The sequence below is a fragment of the Tachysurus vachellii genome, chromosome 6 (genome assembly GCF_030014155.1).
Source record: "Tachysurus vachellii isolate PV-2020 chromosome 6, HZAU_Pvac_v1, whole genome shotgun sequence".
Classification (NCBI taxonomy): Eukaryota; Metazoa; Chordata; class Actinopteri; order Siluriformes; family Bagridae; genus Tachysurus; species Tachysurus vachellii.
In genome coordinates, this window is record NC_083465.1 from 14,373,459 (window position 1) to 14,395,433 (window position 21,975).

Genomic DNA, 21,975 nt, shown 5'->3' on the forward strand with positions numbered 1-21,975 from the left:
TTTAAATGAATTAAAAATGATTTATAATTTAAAAGTATTTTCCGTTTCAAATAAATTGTTAGAATTCAATTCTGATAATCATACATTTTACAATTTATCCCTAATCTACAAGCCAGAGGGGATGTTGGCAAGAAAAAAGACATCATTAGGATAAAAAAAGTGAGCGTAGCCAGACTGAAAAGGGAACCCTTCCTCATCTATGTGAAACCAGATAGTGCGCTTTCAAAAATAATTTCCTTTATGTAACATTTGGTCAAAATGTGCAATTGCGCAACCCATAAAATCATTCTAGTTATAACAGGAAGTCTCTGTTCACTAATGGAGCCTTGAGTGTAAATCTCTATGTATCACTTTCACCCCAAACCATCTCCATGGTTTCTAAGTGATACAGTCCACAGCAATCCCATGTATCTCCAGGTTGTCCATGTGGGAAGTCCTCAGCAGCAGCCAACAGCCTCAAAGTGATCAGACTCCAAGAAGTAGGGCATCAGGATGGATCTGGCAGGTCCAGAAAGCAGAAGTAGACAGGATCGCTGGTATCTCAGGAGTAGCATGTGTAGCGCGCGCGCGCGAGAGAGAGAGAGAGAGAGAGAGAGAGAGAGAGAGAGATTGCAGTTATATGGTTAAATACAATGTCCATCATGAGAAGAGATAAAGCAGGGTATCTGGCAAGATGAGCTATGACTGCAGAACTAAAAGGTTGAAATAATTGATTGCACATATGCAAAATTGTTCATCATTCACATTGGGGGAATCTAAGGAACAGGATAGAGATAGATTGGTCTTGACCTATACATGTTATATATTTATATATAAAATGCATTAGCAGTTAATGATAAGCATTGACCGTATAGAGCTTTCAACAATGTGATGACCTAAATATAATTTGATCCACACAGATACAATTAAGTAGCCAGTTCAATTTGTGATCTAAATAAATTAGGGCTCAACTAACCTAAATCCTGTGCACACTGCAAATTAAAGTACTTGAGGAAATCTATATTTATATTAAAATGAAATCTGTCTGTAGTTCATATGTATTACACTTGTAGACAAGTGGCTGAAACTGATTCCAGAGTATTATTCGCTTGGTAAAGTGTAAACTGATATTTTTCCTCATTTTGTGCTTTGCTATGTGGACAGAAATTTGTTTGCACTGATGTGGATGAAATGGTGCAACAGGTGTGACATTTGAAATATGCCACAGGGGGATATTCAATCCCATGCTGATTCAAAATTGTGTTTACATTACATCCTCCCCAGATTCCCTGCAAGCAGAAATGAAAGGCAAAAGTCTTATCCTGTTTCTATAACTCAGTTTAGTGTACATTAACACTGTTAATGTACATGTCTTTTCATCAGACTTTAGTTAAGAACCAATAAAATGTCAAAGAAAACTATTTATAAGTAGCAGACCTGCCAACTACGCATCATCTGGCAGTAGGTAGTATGATGACTGTTAATCAGTCATCACAGAAGCCCACACACAGACATAAAACACTTAGCAGTACCGTATTGTATTTTACACCAAAGAGAGAAGAAATCGCATTTACCATTATGTGTTTGTTGTCTGTGTAATATTGAACTTCACGTGGTACTTTTCTGCAGGTGTGTTTAAGTGTCAAATTCTTCTAGCCTGCGATCGGAGATTAGATTATATTTTAGGAGAATGTAAATCTAGGAAATACCATTCAAATATCATTCACCTGAATCTTTTCAATGCTCTAAAACTACAATGAACCAAAAATATCCTTGATAATGAGGGTTATTCTCAATGTAAATGATAAGGTAAAGACAACACGACACTCACGTAAACCCTGTAATGTCACCTCATGACATGCTTCATATGTAATGCTTAATTTGTTATAAAGGCCTTTTTTTTATATCGAGGTCTAACCAGAGGAATGTGAGGTGCTGCTCTTTGTGCTACTCTTACTCCAACTGATTGTGCGAGCAGTCATAAAGGAAAAAATACATGGCAAAAGATGACATCCCTATGCTGTATTTATTGTATCTAGGAGTAACTGGCACATCACATGTTTTTCATCACAGTTATATGGTTTATGTAATTAATGGATTTTAAATTAGTAGTGCAAGGATAAAACAATCTATATTTGAAAAGTACATAATTAAATAAAAAAGCTGTTTATCATTGTGGAATGTGAAGGCAAGATAATATTTTCTTCTTCTTCTTTTATTATTATTATTATTATTATTATTATTATTATTATTATTATTATTATTATTGTTGTTGTTGTTGTTGTTGTTGACAGAAAGCACATATACAGAAATTATTCTGGCTTGTGCTTCTGACACCCTTGAAGTTATCCGAATGCAGTTCTCTCTATTCTCCGTGTTACAGCAGTGCCAACTGAGTGTGTGTTTACTCGTAACACCTTCTCCCCACTTGTCATCAGCCTTGAGGGTTGGACCTGTCAACAACCATTGCCTGTGCAGTGTGTTGTCACACACAACTAGCACACCACCACAAGCCATCATTAGTGTTTTCAAGTAGTGTTGCTAAACTTGTAAGTGCTGTGCTCATTGCAAATAATGAGAACGCAACCGGTGCATAATATAGATTGTAATGCAGGGGTGTTTAGTCTTATCACGGATGGCGTGGGCACAAGTTTTTATTCCACCCAAGCAGAGGCCATGCTGGAGTCTACTGAAAGCCAAGATCAACTGATGTAACAAGTGGAATGAAAACCTGCACCCACGCTGGCCCTTTGTGGATAAGATTGGATACCACTGTCATAATGTATAGATTTCTAGCCTAAATAGCAATAAAGAAAACCCTGAGGTTATAAAACACTGTATGTTTATGCACTGTGTATTAAGGAGACAGCAAAGAGGCATGTGACTGATTTTGTGTGTGAGAGCCAGTGCTTACTGACTGTGTGCTGGCCAACTGGCAAATAGTTTTCTGTGTGTGTGTGTGTGTGTGTGTGTGTGTGTGTGTTTGTGTGTGTGTGTGTCTGTCTGTACTTTTGTCAAGGTTGTCATTATTATGTGCACAGTTTGATGAACTCCACACTGGAGTCCACATCTGCAGCACTGTGAGATCTTCACAATGATCCAAGTCCCGATGCAACAGTTAAATCATTCTGATACACTCAGTAGAATTGTTACTTATAAAAGAATTGGTTTATAGGGTTATTTTTTTACATGGGTTAAAATCAGTTTGACAGACACCCTTTATCCAGACTGACTATGTCACGGACGCGGGGGTAAAAACGGACCCAAATGCAGGAAGCTTAACAAAAACAGAATTTATTAACTTAAAAAAAAAGACCCACGAAACAGGACAAAGACAACCAGATTCCTTGCTGCACAAGGCAACGCGGCTCAACTAAATACTAATGATAATCATGACACATGAGGGACAGGTGTGCAGAGGCGGGGAGGAAAAGTCAAGGGCCGGGGCAGACACGTGAACACCGAACATAAACAAAAGGGCACATGGCCAAAGTCCAGGCAGAGTCCTGACAGACTATTTTTAATCTTTTTCTTTCTTTTTTTTTTTTTTTTTACACCTGAGCAATTGAGGGTTAAGGGCTTTGCTTAGGGGCCCAGCAGTGGCACCTTGGTGGACAGGGGAATTGAACTCATGACTTTTTGATCAACAGTCCAACACCTTTACTACTAGACCACCACAAGACGATTCAGCTTCATAATGCACAACACATAAACCCACAAACTCTCTCTCTCTATATATTTTTGGATGACATAGAAGACGTAGAGGTCTGATGTATTCACACACCTGCTTCCCATGTCAAGCCTGGAATCCTGACAGGAAGCTGTAGTATAAATATTTTGTCATAATATTAATAATATAATAATAGTATTTATAATGCAGACATACTATCCTACACTGAGTTGACAGCAGAGTATTCTATATGAAGTCTAATGAATTATTTACAATCCTTTTTTTTTTTGTCTGGGCTTTAGACTAGGGAAGGATTTGGGGATTTGGAATGCAGCCGGAGTGGAGATGATTGTGTTTTGCTCTCATATCCTTAGGCTTGGGCTTGGGTTTAATTCTGATCCAGTATTATTCAGGCTCTTGAGAGAAGTACACATTCAGAAGATTGGTGTTGAATGAAACAGAGAACGCTAGAGAGGAAAAACAGTATAGGATGTAGAGGAGATGAATTGTTTCTCCATAGAGCTTATTAACCTACTCTGTGTAATTATGTGCTTCTCTAGATAATAACAGCACACGTTGTACAGGGATAAACAGATTCACACTCACAGAAGCTCTCCTAGGTGTTGTCTGATTGACGAAAGGTCAAGTTGTGCTCCAGATCTGAATAATATCTTTTTTTCCCCTGCTGTTTATCAGAAGCATCCTATACACAACATAGCTGCACTAATTGTATTGTCTGTTTTTTAAAGTACCACAGACTGAACCAGCAGATGGATAAGCAGATAGACATATTCAGACAGACAGTTTATATACTGTTTTCCACATCTGAGTACCTCCAGTTTTATACCGATGCAATCAGCAGCAGTTTGTGACCATAGATTTTGTTGTGGCAAGATGACATATAATAATAACAGAATCTCAATCTAAATTAGGTTGAGTGGCTGTCACACTTGATGACTACGTAGTGAATGTTCAGAGCAACCCAGTAATAGGCACCTAGCAGCTGTCTTTGAGTGGTTTTAGATGTACGATTGTTTAACTGTGTTCGATGTACAAAGAAGAGCTGATGTTATTCAACCGCGTTGCCAAGTTTAAGTAAAACCTGCAGCCCGTCTCCATGTCAGAAACCACACAAAATACCAGAAATATGGATATAGGACCTGGTGTTTATTAATGTGTCATAAAGCATGTGGAATTTCAGCAGAGCTTCTACTCACTTTTTATCAGCAGTGTTTTTAAGTGCAAAAGAAACCCCAAACTAATAGAAAAGCAACCCAAATGGGCCTGTCATCAGCTCACAGCTTTTGTTTCATTCAAGGTCAAGCTCGTGCTCTGTTCGTGGGTGCGGTTGTGGGTGTGTGTGTGTGTGTGTGTGTGTGTGTGTAAGCTCCGCTGAGCTACTCCACTCTCTCATGCTCATTCTCTCGCTCATTGAAAGTACAAAGAAACAGGCATAAGTAGGCTGGTGCTAATAAGACACAGCTTAGATTCGTCATGCATTACCTCCTTTTGACCACAACCCTGCTGTTACATAGATGAAAAAATTGGGCATGGGAAAAAAGGAGACACATTTAGACACACTGTACTTTCATCCATTCATTTATTTTCTGTACCACGTGTGATACAGTGTCACAGCTTGGAGTATATAACAGGGGAATCATGGGTATGGTTAGGGGATACCCTGGACTGTGTGACAACCTATCACATGGTTCAATCACACCCATTCACACACCCATTCACACTATGGACAGTTTAGAGATACCAGTCAGCCTTTGGACTGGAGAAGGAAATTGGAGCACCTAGAGGAAACCCCCAAAGCAGGGGGAAAACATGCATAGTACACACACACACACACAAACACACACACAGAGAGAGAGAGAGAGAGAGAGAGAGAGAGAGAGAGAGACACACACACACACACACTCAGAGTGAAAGCAAAATTCAAACCGCAAATACAAGAGGTGTGAGGAAAACAGTGTTGTAATGTAACGGAGTACAAATACTTCGTTACTGTACTTAAGTCAAAATTTCAGGTATCTGTACTTTACTTCGCTATTTAAATTTATGTCAACTTTCACTTTTACTCCACTACATTTCCTAGATAAAATGTATACTTTTACTCCGTTATATTTCCACTAAGCATCTTCGTTACTCGTTACTACAAAATAAAATCAGAAGAAATGTGTGTGACTGCAATAAGGGAGGTTTGGCGAATCACTGCTCATAGATTGCATTACGCTCCGCACGCTCTACGGAGAAGCACAGGCACGTGCAGCGTGCACGCGCAGTCAGAGCTGGAGGCGTTCATCTATAACGTTAATCGGCGGAAAGCCGCAAAGACGGCAACCAAAAGCAGTGAAATGTCACTATTCTTATTACCAGAGTTGTAGCACAAACAAAATATTAATGCAAACAATCCATTCAATACTAAATATAATATACATTTATTGATTTGGTCTTTGTCTTGTGAATATTTTTTTATGAATGCAGTCATTAATAAAAAAAAAAATTCAGTGATAAAATTTCAGTGATTTTCGGTAGGTATAAGAGCAGGGGCGGTTCTAGGATTTCATCTTTATGGGGTTAAGCCCTCAGTGAGAATTTAAAACAGTTTTATATTATATATTATATGACTACATAGTAAATAATATAAAACTCTTCTTGTTTTAAATTCTCACTGAGGGCTAAAACCCCCTAAAGATGAAACCCTAGAACCGCCCCTGCTCTTATGCCTACCGAAAATCACTGAAATTTTACTTTTTACTTTTACTTCAAATACTTAAGTACATTAAATATCAGAAAATTACTTTTGATACTTAAGTACAGTAAATATCAGATACTTTAAGACTTTTACTTGAGTAATATTCTAAAAGGTAACTTTCACTTCTACCAAAGTCTTTTTCTAGTACAATACTTGTACTTTTACTCAAGTATCGCTTTTTAGTACTTTATACAACACTGGAGGAAAACATGCTAGCCACTAAGCCACCACTGTATATACTTATGCTTGTGATTTAGTTGCATTTATTTGCTATAATACGATATCTGGGCAGCTGCGGATTATGTGTAAATTAGCCCAATCTGACAATTTGTCAGTAACTGTCCTGCTAAAAATGTTCACAGAGCAAGCATGGCACAGTGAAAATAATGTCCCTAAGGTTTCAGCCACTAAATGAAATAATAATACTGTGTAAAAATGTAAACAATGACCAAACCAAAGAAACATTAGTGAACTAATAAAGATGAGCATTGCCTGAACGGCTTATGTACCTAGAGTACAATACCAAGTGGCTTAGTATATGGTCTTGCTCTGCCCCTACCTGCCCCTATAGACCAGCCACACTGCCTGTGATATTAAGCCTTCATGAGTATACTTGTGTGTCATTCATGAAACGATTGACTATAGCTGACATAACTGGCATGACACCAGAATCTGGAAAACAAGTGTTCTGAAAAAAGAGTAAATGAAGTTATCAAACTGGAGCAGTTGATTCTGAACAGATCAGCCCTGGTTTGTTTACGCTGCAGTCTTAATGTTGTTTCATGATGCCACTCTTCAGAAACCCACACACTGTTTAAAGAACAATTCGGTTCTATCCCCATGGATAAGTGGTCAGTTGCCAAGACTTAATAGTCTGAGACATTTTACATGACCTGGATGACTGAAAAAAAAAACCCTACACTGTTAGTATTCAGTCCAGGGAGGACTGTGGGATATGCAGCTGAAATTTGAAAAGCTGAAGTAAGACATTGCAGTACTTAAAGTCGCTTTTTCGGTTGCCTGAGGCTGTCAAATATCATTTTATTCATGTATGTGTGTGGCTAAAATGGGGAAAAAAGCTTTCAAAACAACCACTTTCCCAATCTACAACTAGACCTACAACTGAATCACAACTCAATCAAAACAGTACTTAAGTTATTGCGACAGAGAATCATTTGTACTTTTACATGTTTCTTTTTTATGTTTAATGTTAGAATTGTAACAGCAGTTATTCTGAATGACATTTCTTCTCACTTAATACGCACTTCTTTCCTTTTATCAGACGAGAAGTTAAACAGTAGCATAAAATCCTCACGTATTTATATAACAGTGAATTAGCAACTAATTTAATAATCTAACAAGTCATTTTCTTTTGTTCAGAGGCAGAATTGCACTTGACTCGCTCTTTGTATTTGTGCTGTAAACGTTAAATGAATAAACACAAAGCCAACAGAATGAAGGTAGAAATTTCAGTTTCAGTTCGACTCAACTCTCAGTAAAGATGAGTGAAAATCCAGAGTGGCTTCACTCCTCTCTAAATGTAGAACGCTGCAGCGGTTTGTTTCGGATGTGTGCTGCAGCCTGCTTCTTGTTCTGTAAAGCTTTGTCACATTGTGTTGTTTTTTTCTTCACACTAGAGATGTAAAAAGTGGATGATAAATATACAATCCATACAATTTAGCACATCTTACAATTTTACATTTAGAAACATCTACAAAAATCTACACAGCAGCAGCACTTATATTTTAATTATTTACTAAGGAGAATAACCTGATTTAAATAAACTGCTTCACCATGTTAGAGGATCCATCTTCAGGCATCAGTAGTTTCTCAGATCTTATTTTATCATCTATGATGTTCTTTAAAATAAAACATAAGCATCTCTGTGTTAAAATGTCCTAACATATTTGAATATTTGAACATTTGAAACAATATATATATATATATATATATATATATATATATATATATATATATATATATATATATATATATATATATATATATAAAACATCAACATTGGCATTGCATTTTGGAGCTATATATCTGTATGTATCTCTGTGTATGTATAACACACTCACACAAATATATATATGTACTGTATAGCACACAGCATACTGTGGCACCTGTGTTCAATGCCAAGTGTGTGCTTGTTTCTATATGTTTTATGCTAAATTGTTTCAGATAAGAATAGCACAGTACCGCTCCCCCTTTTATACATAACTATTTTATGTGCAGTGATGAATATAATTATGCATATTTGCAGACTACTTTACTGGCAAGTCTTTAAATTAGTCACTCGGATACACACACACACACACACACACACACACACACACACACACACACACACATACACACACATACACACAAGCATACAGTATGCCCTTACACAAACACATGCATACACACATACATATTCCCAAACACACACGTGCACACACAAAGCCTGAACACACACACACACACACACACAAGCATATGCCCTTACACAAACACATGCACTCACACACACACTCACACACACACACACACACACACACACAAACTGCTGAAGAATGTTTTTTCTTATCATTTGTTTTCACTCCATATGTGATTGTTAAATGTTGCAGGTTTAGGTGTGTGCAGTTTTTATATTTTTTGCTCTTCTCATTCAACTCCAACAATGTTTTGTTGTTGTTGTGGTTGTTTGTCTTTGCTAGAAGGTAATTACAGTATAAGCTTATCTCGTTACTCTTCAAGCAAATTCTACTGTTTAGAAAGGAGTTTCTGAAGAAAGTCACAGGTGCAAATAGAAATACATTGTTTTCTCGTCTTTAAGCCCTTTAGCAATATTATATTATCTCATTTCATTTAGACTCCATTCTTTTATTCAAACAGATCAGCAAGAGCAATTGGTTCAATAAGTGTTTTTCACTGTTCTCTCATAGATTATTCTGCTCGGGTATCTTTTTAATTAGCCTCATTTGTGAGATGAAAACATTTCAAGCACAGGGGGAAAAAAAAAATCCTCTGAGTAATGTCTAAATTAAAAATTCCCTGCAAGGCAGCACCTCTACTCTTTCATTTGTAGTGATTAAAATTCTGATACTAATATGCGCACATGAATGTTTAAATGTTTATTATCCCTCTGTACATCATAATGCAGCCCTGATGGCTTTTGATGAGAAATATGCAAATGTGCTTAATAGCATTTAGGCTAATTTCTACGTTATCTTTTCTTTTTCCAAACAGCTTCAAGTATATTTAATGCTAAATCATTTATCTATACACTAAGATAGCATGTGCTCCATTGATCTTTAAGGCAGACTTTTAGTTAAGGTTTGAATCTTTTTCCTTTTGTGTTTAATGAGCACTGCGGCTTCAGCACAGAAGCATGGAAATGAAGGCACTGACATCGTTAACGTCATCCTTTTATATGCTTCACAGTGATGAAGATGTTTTACGATGAAGTCTCTCAAGATGTTTTTCCCCCCATTTCACCCTGTCTCTAGTTCTTTGCTGTTTATTGCTAGTGTCAAACTAAGAGACACCAAAGAGGAAGTCGCTCACTATTTCACTCAACTTTTTTTTTCTCCGAGTGTCTCGGCTGAAAGGAGCCAGGAAAGCACAGTGTGAAGCAGCTCAGAGCAGTCCTACAGCTTCCTTCTCCTCGCCTGCCTCTCTCGCCCCTCCACCAACATGTGGGCTATTTATGGCATGGGTAATTTCCATGGGAACTGATGGGAGGCTTATCGGCTTTGGGTTGTTAATGGGAAAGCTTTTGACTCGCTGCTGACAGCAGAAGTGTTGAGCTGCTGCAGCTTCCTATTGTCTCAGTGATAATGGAAAGAACACTTCATCGTCCTTCCAGCACAGCGGGTCAGGGCTGAAGTCTGCATCAGGTTTATCCTGCCCGTAATCACTGTGCTGCTCTGCTTCCTTTTTTGTTATCGGACTGCATAGGAATGCAGTGCGGCTGCGGTCCACCCACTCTTTCCTCACTTCTGGATGAGCCTAACTGCACATTTCTGTCAGTCCTGAAACTACACAAGCTCAAGAGCATTTTCTAAACTTCCACGATGACAACACATTATGATGAAAAGCTGCCACGTTATATTTTTTTTTCAGTCTGAAATAATTCTACTTCCCTGTCCTGTACTGTTGATATTTTTTGGGTAAACATGCTGTAAATAAGCAGTGTTGGGCAGTAACACGTTATTAATGCAGTAATGTAATGTAGTAATGTAATGTAATGCAGTAAAATGCAGTAATGTAATGTAACTGCATTGTAATGTAATGCAGTTACTTTTGACAGTAACTAATACTGTAACTAATACTATAATACAGTAACTCCGTTATGTTACCATATGGTGCGTTTGTCCGTTACTTTTTTAAATTAATTCATTTAGGCTGAAGTGTAGCCTACAGCCTAACCTGTTTACAGCAGCGACGCATTGTAGGATTGGTGGATGCCAACCTGTAAACATGAAGACGCCGCACTGTGGGCATGTTTCTGTTTATTCATGTATGTGCGGCAGTAATGGCGAGTCAACGCGAGAGCAAGACGAGTTTCTCAAAGTGGAAATATGCTCATTGTTTCACTTTAGTTGAGCATAAAGACAAAAACCTTTTAGTCAAATGTAAGCTGTGTCTTTCTGGTTCGAAGGTCCTATCCATTAATAAGAACATTAAAGAACGTTCTTTAAAAAAGTAACTAAAAAGTTTTTTTTCAACAAAGTAATTGAGTTACTTTTTGAATGAAGTAACTAGTAACTGTAACTAGTTACTATTTCTTAGTAACTAGCACAACACTGTAAATAAGTGACTGAAAATTTAACAGTAATTTACTGGCAACATGGTTGTAAAAAAATACAGCGGAGATAGAGCAAGCCCATTTTCCAGTTTTATAGGAACAGCCTGGGGAGGTCGAGCTTTAAAAGATGGTTGCACAAAGATCTTAAACAGAAGAAACTCCGCCTGAGTTTGTAAGTACAATTGTTACTGCTGTGAGTCAGGTTCACTTATAAAGCACACACGGTAAAACTTTGAATGTAAATTTGAGTCATTTACAGGAAAAATATTGACATAAATACTGCAATATTTCACTTAATCCAGTCCCTTTGTTCAATTGGCTCATGTGTTCAAATCTCAGCACTGCCAAGCTGCCATGGTTGGGTCCTGAGCGAGATCCTTAAGCTACAGCTCTGTTGTATTTTCCATCGATTCACTTATTTATTTATTTGTTTGTTTGTTTGTTTGTTTTTACCATAAAGCATCAGCCAAATGAGCAATGTACTGTATTATGCATTTTATACATGTAGACAATGACATTGATTATTCTTCTTATTCTTGTTAACTGTTACTGTGTTATCAGTGTTACAAAATATTACAGTTCTAAAATATATATTAGTTTTAATAATATATTTGCTATTGTAATAAAAGACTATTAAGTTGCTTATTACTATAAATGATGAAATTGATAGTCAGTGTTTTACAGTGTATAGTATTTTAAATCTGGGCAAAGCTTTAAAACTTTCCTTTAAGATCTTTGAGTTTCTAAGTGCAACTTTCTTTTAAAGCTTGACCTCCCCAGGCTGTTCCTATAAAATGGGAAAATGGGATCGCTTTTATCCCCATCTCTTTTTTTATTATCTCGAATTCACCTCAGTGTCAGTAAATGAGACTCTGAAAGCCCTAATCTGCCCTTTCATCTTAGTTTTGAGAGCTGTTATTGTGTAAGAGTGTAAGAGTTCTCATTGAAGATTAACTGCGCTGGTATAAGTGCACTGATCATTATCTTATCCTACGATATATTTCAGTTTGGCAGCTTTGATTCGTCCTGGAACCGTATTCCGCTGAAGAAAAATCACAGTGTGCTTTTAGCACGTGTGAGGCCTAATGGATAAAGAAAGTCGAGTGAATGAGGGATTGCAGTGGGGCAAAATCCAGGCATTGATTTGTGTCATTTTCTTGTGTTCAGTTTCAGCCCGGTGAGTGAGAACGCTCCGATCGGCCAAGCTGTAGGAATGGTTCTTGCAGCAGCTGCAAACACCACAGTCTTCTACTCCATTGTGGGAGGCAATCAGTTGGGTGAGTGTCCTGAGAACTGTATAAAAGCATATCTGAGAGCTTGCTGGTTTGGTTAAAAAAAAAAAAAAAAAGAAGAAGAAGGGGGTGTGTGGATAATTAATAATGTTCATCTGTTGCATCTGTAACATATTCCTGATTATCAATGACAAGATTTTCTGACACATTTCTCTGAACTCAAACAGAAGTTAAACGATCAAACAGTTTATACAAAGCGTTTATCGGGGTTTTGCTTTAGTCAGATGTACTTGGAAATGAATCTCTAAATTTGTGTAATACATTGTCTCAGAGATGGCTGTACTTTTCACAAGGAGGAATTTGCGGTTATACATTACATCAGTGCATAAATACCTCAGAAGCGTAAGGAGAACATGGACATTGTTTCATTACTAAAGTACAACTTTGGTCTTGGCTTTAGTTTTGAACTCGTGTTACATATTTTCCCACTGAGATTTCTTAATGCTTATTCACTGAAGTCAGTAACTGCTCTTGATCTTCGCATTTTTAGTTTCTTTTCTAAGTCCAGGGAAAAAAATGTCAAAATGATGGTCTTTGGTTATCACATACATATTCCACAAGCAGAGGATAGAGATTAGGTCGAAAAATGCTGCAGTATTTATTTAAACCCTTATGCTTCACTTGGAGACCTCTGCCTCACCTTTTCCTGACACAAGCTTTCCTTAGTCATTTATAAGCTCTGGTTGTTGTAGCTGTGTGCCCTTGCTCATTTCCCTTAGGGAGTGTATTCAGCACTGTTTAACTGACCCAGGCTGTAAGTCATCATCTTTGCTGTTGCACTGTTCATTTTATCAGTAGATGAATGCTGGCTTTGCAGAATATATAGATAGAACTATGCAGTATTTTTTGTTTGTTTGGTCATTTTGCCACTTCCCACCCACTATCTAACTGTCCCCTAATATACAACAGCTACCAATAGAAACGGGTGAAAACTAACACATGCTTCCTCTGAGAAGCCAGCTGCTTCATTTATTTATTATATATATGTATTATATTCATTATTATATTCAATAAATATTCATTTATTTATTTATTTATTTTTACTGATGTTCATGTTCATTGCTTTGACTAACAGAGGAGAGACAGTATGCCATTTCTCCCACACAGAGAGTGCTGTGGACTCAATGGATGGCTGTGGAAGCATCTTCAGGAAGCAAACTTGCACAAATCTCTTAATAGAAGACACTTACATTAAAGCAGCCTTATAATCTTACCCCTTTTGTAAGCTAGTAAATGAAACGGAACACCTATATCACTTGCTCTTTCTGTAGTTTCATCTTGTCTCTTCAACTCATTGCGTCCCTGGTGAAATGTTCCCCTGATCCCACGATTTATTTTCTGCTTGTATTTGTAGGTGAGTTTCGAGTGGATAACCGCACCGGAATGATTTACACAGCAAAGCTGCTAGACTACGAGACACGCACCAGCTACGAGCTCCGTCTGCAGGCCGACTCTCTGGCCCTCGTCTTAGCCAACCTTCGCGTGCCTTCCAAAAGTATGTGCAAAAGGTCATGACCTCAAACCTCAAGCCACCCTGGCATCTTTTTTCACCCAGACGTCAGTGTTGTTGCATTATCGTAGGCTGAGGTTCAGAAAGTAGCAGGGCTATCTTCCTCTCTCCACCTGCTCCTCGCTTTATCAGCAGTCGCTGCTCAAACAATCCTCTTCCCACCTGCTGAGAGCTTTTTATTAAAACTTTATTGATGCGTGTTAAAAGGATCAGAGCGGAACAGGACTAGAATCATATAAGACTGTCACAGGCCAATTAGTCAGAAACACACGGTCACACATACACACAGGCACATAAACACACACCCCTACACACACATTAAAGCGCACTTTGCTACAAATAACAGCATGATCTTTATAATGCTGTGTTAATGGTTCGAATCAGTTTGGGTTTAGTGCTGGCAAAGCCAGCATTTTATTTTTCTTTTTTTCATGGAGACTGAAAATGCACTTAAATCCCACTCAAAATCTCACCGTCATACAGGTGCCAGATATTCTGCTGAATATGATTGCATGTATTCCAAAAATGCAGCAGCATGTTTTTTTTTTTGTGTGTGTGTGTACGGGTCTGTGTGTGTACAGTCTGAGTACTGAATTAATTCTTACATTTAGTTTTTAAACATTTTTCTATCCAATTAACTGATAGGATGAAGCTTCTTGTTGCTCATGTTCCTGTGTTTGGCTCCTAGTCCACAGCTACATGATATTAGACTTTTCAACATTGCACAGTGGAAGTAAAAATGCTTTTGACAGTACATATTTCTCAGCTCTACTCTTGCGTAGAGGTTGAGCCGGCTTTGTGTACATATTTATTCTGTGCACCTCAAACTCTAACCGTGACAAATAGGTTCAGCCGTTTCAAATACTGAGAGCTGCTTCTAACCCAGTCTTTCTCACTGCTTTGTGTTTGTGTGTGTGTTTATATGTGTGTCTATATAAATGGAAAATAATGCACAGCGAACACAGCAAAGGTGTTTATCAACGTGCAGGATGAGAACGATCATCCTCCAGTGTTCACAGAGTCTCTGTACATTGGCGGCGTAACTGAGGACACCAAGACCTTTACAGCAGTCCTGAAGGTTATTGTGAGTATCCTACTTTGCAGTTCTTTGTATCTGAGTACAAGAAGACTAGTGAATTATTCAGTACAAAGCTACAATTTTACATCCCAGTTGTGGCATTTTTTTGCACTATTTAAGCTTCTCTGTGTGCTAGCTGCAGGCTGCATACAGCATATGATTGTTAGAATAGTGAACTTACAGTATGTCTCCACAGACAGGTTTCGCCTGCCAACACTGCTCCAATACCACCCACCTGCACCTCCACTCTGTTCCTGTCCAATTAGACCCTGTCCTCCACTCTCACCCAGAAAATGTCACCCTCGCAAAGGTTTTGCTGCTGTCTTTCTCTCTAACTGTCGCTCCTTCTGACCACCACACACTTACTGGCCGTTATATAAATGACTCACATGCCACGTGTGACAGGCTGCTTGTTAGCTTTTCTGGGCTAATAACATTGTGTAGAACTGTTTGATTGAGTACCTCACATTAATTATTCAACTAATTGAAAGCAGATTCAATCTTTTTGGTGTAAATAACATTCTGTAACAGTCACTAATGGTGATGAAATGATCTGAAAACGGAAGCATGCAAAAAGGAGTTTAGACAAAAGCATGTTCTAGCAACATTCCTGCTACAGCAACCATGCTGAGAGAAAGGAAGAATGAGCGCTAACCAGAGCATCTTAGTAGAGCTGTGAGAGATGAAAATGACATGTTGACTCACTCTGTCTTGCTGACACACTAGTTTAAAACAGAAACAAAAGCTCTAGTTATGCAACTGTTTTCTCCAACCATCATTACATACATTTTTTTTACTTTGAACTATGTAGCATTTTAACATTTACAGATTCCGAAATCTGGCATGGGATGGTAGCTAGCAACATATTGATCAGGTATCCACAGCCTTTTGGCCATAGATACAACTGTATAAGATGTTTTTATTAAATTATACTGCATAATTAACTTACTTTCACATTATGGAGTCAATACTGTCACATTTTCTGTTATTCTACATTCGAGGAACATATTATTTTGTTATAATACTTCTAGGCTGGTTTCTTTGACAAGACAACATACTCTCTGGTTCATACTGGTTCATACCTTCTGTACATTTATATTCATTCATTCATTCATTTTCTACCGCTTATCCGAACTACCTCGGGTCACGGGGAGCCTGTGCCTATCTCAGGCGTCATCGGGCATCAAGGCAGGATACACCCTGGACGGAGTGCCAACCCATCGCAGGGCACACACACACTCTCATTCACTCACACAATCACACACTACGGACAATTTTCCAGAGATGCCAATCAACCTACCATGCATGTCTTTGGACTGGGGGAGGAAACCGGAGTACCCGGAGGAAACCCCCGAGGCACGGGAAGAACATGCAAACTCCACACACACAAGGCGGAGGCAGAATCGAACCCCCAACCCTGGAGGTGTGAGGCGAACGTGCTAACCACTAAGCCACCGTGCCCCCCTGTACATTTATATAATTGTTCATATTTATCTTTATAAGATTTTTAGGAATTCTGTCATGACACTGAAATGAACTTTCTCTGCATCTTGAGTAAAGTAATTGTAGCCTTTTGTAGCATGTTGATGTAGATGTGTTAGATGTTTCAAATCAAATCAAATTTTAGTCACGTACGACATGCAGTGAAATGTTTTTTAATGAAAACATACTGTATACATAACTCACTGTGTCAGTACAGTGTCAGCGCTGTCACGCTTTCTGCCACATCGATTCTAAGCGAGTTTGTTGTGTCACTATGTAACTCATGTGTGACTCTCTCATGTCAGAAATACAAGAGCTACAGAGTCAGGTCTTTATGCTGTAATGTAAATCAGCCTGCAAAATGTCATACAATTTACAAAGTCAGTAAAACAGTCACACTATCTGTTTTATTTCAACTTGAAAAGACAACTGATGAATTCAGCCCTCATGGCATCTGACACCTCTTGAAATAGACTTTCAGAAATGTTAATTTAGGTTTATTTTAGTCAAGAGGAAGGGCTTCGGGTTTGGTTTTTGTAAAGCCGTCTAAGCAGGAATTTTATTTAAAGTATCACCAAGACGTACGCACAGGTAAAGCTACCTGCTAGGCATTTCTGCCAGACGCACTTCTGCCAGTGCCGGGTAGGCAGCTGCAGGGTCATCAGCCAGTAGCCACCAATCCTTGATGTTTTGCTCCTTTAATCCCGGAACATCTCTAGGTGGTGGGGCAGCGGGAGGGACGTCTCCCTGCCACCCCCTGCAGCTACCCTAGGATCCGTCTTTCCCTGAAGCCTTGTCTTTTCTGCATAGCCAGAGCCAAAAGCTCCCCTGCTCTGCCTCCTCTGCCAGGTCTTTCAGGGCCTTCTGTAGCTTGGTGCCTCTGACACCGAGAGTCTTAAGGAAATGCTGCGTGGAGGTTCCGTTGAAGCCCCTGCAACCTACCTCCACTGGAAAGGTATATGGTCTCCACCCAGCTTGTGTGAATGCGGATGCAAGCTCTGCATACTTCTCCCGTTTCCTCTCAAATGCTGCCTCCATCCCGTCTTCCCATGGCACACTTAGCTCGGCCATGATGACAGTCTTCGTGGAGGTGGACCAGATTACAAAGTCGAAGAAATGTTATGACAATCTGCTGTGGGAACTTCAATTGGTGACCAAGATCGGCTCTCAGGTCCCACTCAGGTCCCACTCACCTCCTGGTGACAAATCGAATGGACTCGTATGATGTTGACATGCTTGTCGTGCCCCCCCCATACCGGCCCTGAGTCAAAGCATTCTTAGAGCCAGATAGGATGTGTTGAATGCTGGGACTCTGGTGGCCACAGAGCTGGCAAAACTCTTCTGTGCCGTACCAGCGGTGCAGGTTCTGGGGGCTTGGGAGGGTATCATACGTGGCCCTGATCAAGAAACTTAACCTTGCTTGGGGCAGCTTCCACAAGTCAGCCCAGGTGATGGTCCTGTCGATTACGGCCTCCCAGGTTGTCTATTTCCCTTGCTGGGATTGGCTCACAGCTTTGACCCTATAGCTATCCCCTTCCTCATTCATGATCTCCTGAACAATCAAACTTTTTCTCTCTTTCTTTGTGGCTTTGACCACATACTGGATGATGTTGTCCATCCGAAGCCTGCCCTGCCATGCTGAGTAAGTCCCACTACTTCTTGGTGTTTCAGACGAGTTATGGCCTGATTCACTGCTTGCTGCGCATCCTATTTACTTCCGGTACGAACTTGGGCATAAGCATTTTGTACTACTGAGTCGGGATAGTCTTTCAGCTCGAAGAGCAGCCGCACCTTTTCCAGTTTATAACCCAAGCTGATGGTTTTCATTGGAAGCCTCAATATGTTCTTCCCAAACAGAGCTGAAGTGGACAGGCATTGGGGAAGGCCGAGCCACTTTTGGATGTAATTATTTGCCTTTGTGTCCATCTTCAGGACTGTTGATGAGGTGATCTCACATAACTTCAAGGGCCACAGCAAGTGATAGTATAAGGTGAACTGGTAGCGCCAGACCTTGAATTTGCCTGGTAGTGGGCTTTTGTCTATCTTTTTTAAACCGCCAGTTAGTTGTGTGATTACAGAGGAAGCCATGTGTTTGTCTGATAGGTCAGCAGTGTGGAGCTTTCCCAGGCTTTTCACTGGTTGGTCTATCAAGCATGGAATCTTCTCACCACTCTCTGAGAAGGAGATGTTGTCTTTCCTGGCTCCTTTCCGAATGGAAAGGCTGCGTGACTTGGATGGTTTTATCTTCATCCTGGCCCATGTGAGCAAGTCTTTGAGCCTTTTCAGCAGCCTGTTGGTGCATGCCGCCGTCTGAAGGAGAGTGGTGACGTCATCCATGTAGCTCTGTAGCCCAGGGATTCGCTGACCTTATGGGGATCTGACTCCTTGGACTGTCTGTCTTCCTCCAATAAGAATGACCTCGAAAGCTGTTGTGAAGTGTATGGTAGAGATGGAGCATCCCATGGCTATTCCTTTCTCCACTTGATGCCACCCAGTAATAAATCCGGAGGTTGTGTAACAGACTTGGAGGTTGTCAAAGGAGTAGTTAATGGAGTAAAATAGTTAATGGAGTTTTGAATTGATATAAAATAGACTAACTTAAGCCAATAAGGTCATATTACAGGTTAAAATATCTATTTGCAATAACAAATATAAGCTCTGCATGATTAATAGCTCTTCTTAAAGATTTTCTTTATAGGTCTGATGTTTATATTATATTTGTCTGATGGTGAACATAAACCTAAATAAACAGCACACAATTGTATAGAATGTCTTTGTTAGCTGGAGCATTAATATTTCCTTTTTTCTGGAACTAAGTGGTCTAGACATGTTACAGCAATTACAATGTGCCTGAGCATTATACAAGGTCCGCTGATGGACTGTAAGAGCATGAGTGTCCTCATCAAAGACCTGAACACTTTTGGGATGTGATGTACTGTAAAGCCAGGTCTCTCAGTGCTCTCCCTCCCTTACAATCTAGCAGCTCTCACTACAGATACACTCCAGAATCTAAAGGAAAGAGTGGACGTAAAGAGGGGCATCCTTTTGGCTATGTAGTGCATGTCATTTGTGATGATGGATATCCTACTGGACTATTTATATGGAAAAAATATCGTATTTAGCTTTGAGGAGTTTTTCACATAGCAGGTAACACATCACCCTCTGCTCCAACTGACTCTTTCAATTCCCTTATGAAAGGTCAGGATTCACTCAGCACAGCTCTTCAAACAGCAGGCCAGGGCTGTCTCTAGATTGGTAACCATAGCGACGGAAAACATGGTGAATTGCTCTTCCATGGTGAATTGTTCATTTGTTAGCACAGGCTTAATATCACAAATGGAAACGATTTCACCTTATGCCTAATCTGGACAGATTTTACTGGGGTCCTTTATCCAGAGCAACTTATAGTTATATATATATATATATGAGCAGTGGAAGGGCCCAGGGCCAGGCTTTGAGTTCATATCCTTAGTGGTAGTTCATATCCTTCTTATCAGTGGTCCAATATCTTAACCAGTTAGCTCCCTCTGCTCTACACTGAAACAAGAAACAAGACACGTATGAAACAAGACACGTATGCTACACATGACTAAATCATGTTTATATTAATCAACATTAATTCATTCTTTGGTAACTAAATAGTGAATGATTATTTTAGAAAATATGAAAATAAAGTGGCTTTGTACTTGTACCTGATAATATTTAATTAACCTTTGTCCTCTTTTGATTGATATTTTTTTGATTGTCTTTTGCTGTTTTTATTGATTTTCTTCTGCTAGTGTGATCCCAGTATGGACCTGAAGTTATACAACCCATAATAAGTATGTTTGTAGAGAGATTTCTCAACAGCATTCGTCGTTTGGTGATTTAGGAAGTGACTCAGAAACACAAATGCGGCAAGTAGCAGAAAAAAAAAAACAAAAAAAAAAACTTTATTTCAGTGCAAGATTTAGCATTTGCCAAGAAAATAAATCAATCAAGACAGGTCTAAAATTATCAGAAGACTGCAGAGGTGGTAAAAAAAATTACTGCAGGTAATTTAAGCCTGTAATTTGCTTAGGGGAGGACGGAAAATGACATGGCCGATAAGGAGGAAAATATTTTCTTCTGAATTTTTTTTACGTTTCATTCTGTTCTGGACAACTGTTTGGCTATAGGTCCTCACACACATGCACATGCACATGCACACACACACACACACACACACACACACACACACACACTCACACTCACACACACAGGCTTTTAGAGCTGCTGAATAAATGCATTGTGAAAATGTGCATTTTTAAATTCCATAGGGAATCTTTTCTTGTTTTTATTGATTTCCACATTCATCGACCTCGTCTTCTTGCTTGTTTTTAAGCATTCATAGGAAAGAATCTTTTCCTCACATGCTCCAAATTTGATACTGAATACTCTTGTGAATATATTTGTGTGTGTGTTTGTGTGTGTATATGTGTGTGTGTGTGTGTGTGTGTGTGTGTGTGTGTGTGTGTGTTCCTTACATGGCAGGCTACCGACATTGACACAGGGAACTACAGTAAAATGGCATACAGGCTGATTATCCCCCCCACTCCAGAAGGTCAGGACAGCTTTGTCATTGAGCAATATACTGGAATCATCAAAAGTGCCATCATGTATCGCAACATGCGCCGCTCTTACTTCAAATTCGTGGTCATTGCCACAGATGACTATGGAAAAGGTCTGAGCAGCAGTGCTGACGTGGTGGTAAGTGTGAGTGCAAATATGACACAAAGGAGCAATACTGAAGTGTGTGTAAGGTCTTATGTACAGAATAAACTTGTGAACATTGTGTCATGTCAATGGCATCCATAACTAAAATGTGTTTGGCTTTAATCATTCCAGTCCCAGATGTTTTGCCCAGATGTGTTCGCTTATTAAATCATTTAGGAAAGAAAGCTAAGGAAAGACAACAATGACTGAATAAATAAATAAACTATAGTTATATAAGTCTGTAATCAGCTATTTAGAGATTATTGACAAATTAGAGGGAAGAAACTGGATGCTCTGTAATGTTGTGCAATATATTTTGCTGCTATATTTTGCATCCACTTGTCCTGTTAGAAGGCAACCGGTACAAAATAAACAAAAACAGGTATTTTCTTTTCACACAAATGTTTATATCTTTAAAGTAAATTATGATATCAAATCAATTTCTACTCAGAGATGCCCCAAGGACTTCAGTTCCAGAATCCTTTAGAATCTACAGTATGTACAGTACATCCTACTATACCTTGAAGCATCAACACAAAAACACACTCATTCACTACACATCTCATTTCACTATGTACTGCATTAGCTATATATGATTAAAATGACAAAAAAGGCTTCTTGACTTGACTTGAAGCCGTTCTGGAGGCTTTTGTTGGCTCAACACCTTACTAACA

General features: G+C 39.1%; 1 protein-coding gene across 1 annotated transcript in view; it reads left to right on the plus strand.

Moving 5' to 3' along the window:
- The window catches only part of pcdh15a (protocadherin-related 15a), a 185,766-nt gene that overhangs the window by 140,597 nt on the left and 23,194 nt on the right, over positions 1-21,975 (plus strand). Inside the window, exons 25-28 of the mRNA XM_060872456.1 lie at positions 12,373-12,482; positions 13,852-13,992; positions 14,964-15,091; positions 21,080-21,295. Of these exons, the coding sequence (XP_060728439.1) occupies positions 12,373-12,482; positions 13,852-13,992; positions 14,964-15,091; positions 21,080-21,295 (595 nt within the window). The remainder of the gene's footprint in view (positions 1-12,372; positions 12,483-13,851; positions 13,993-14,963; positions 15,092-21,079; positions 21,296-21,975) is intronic.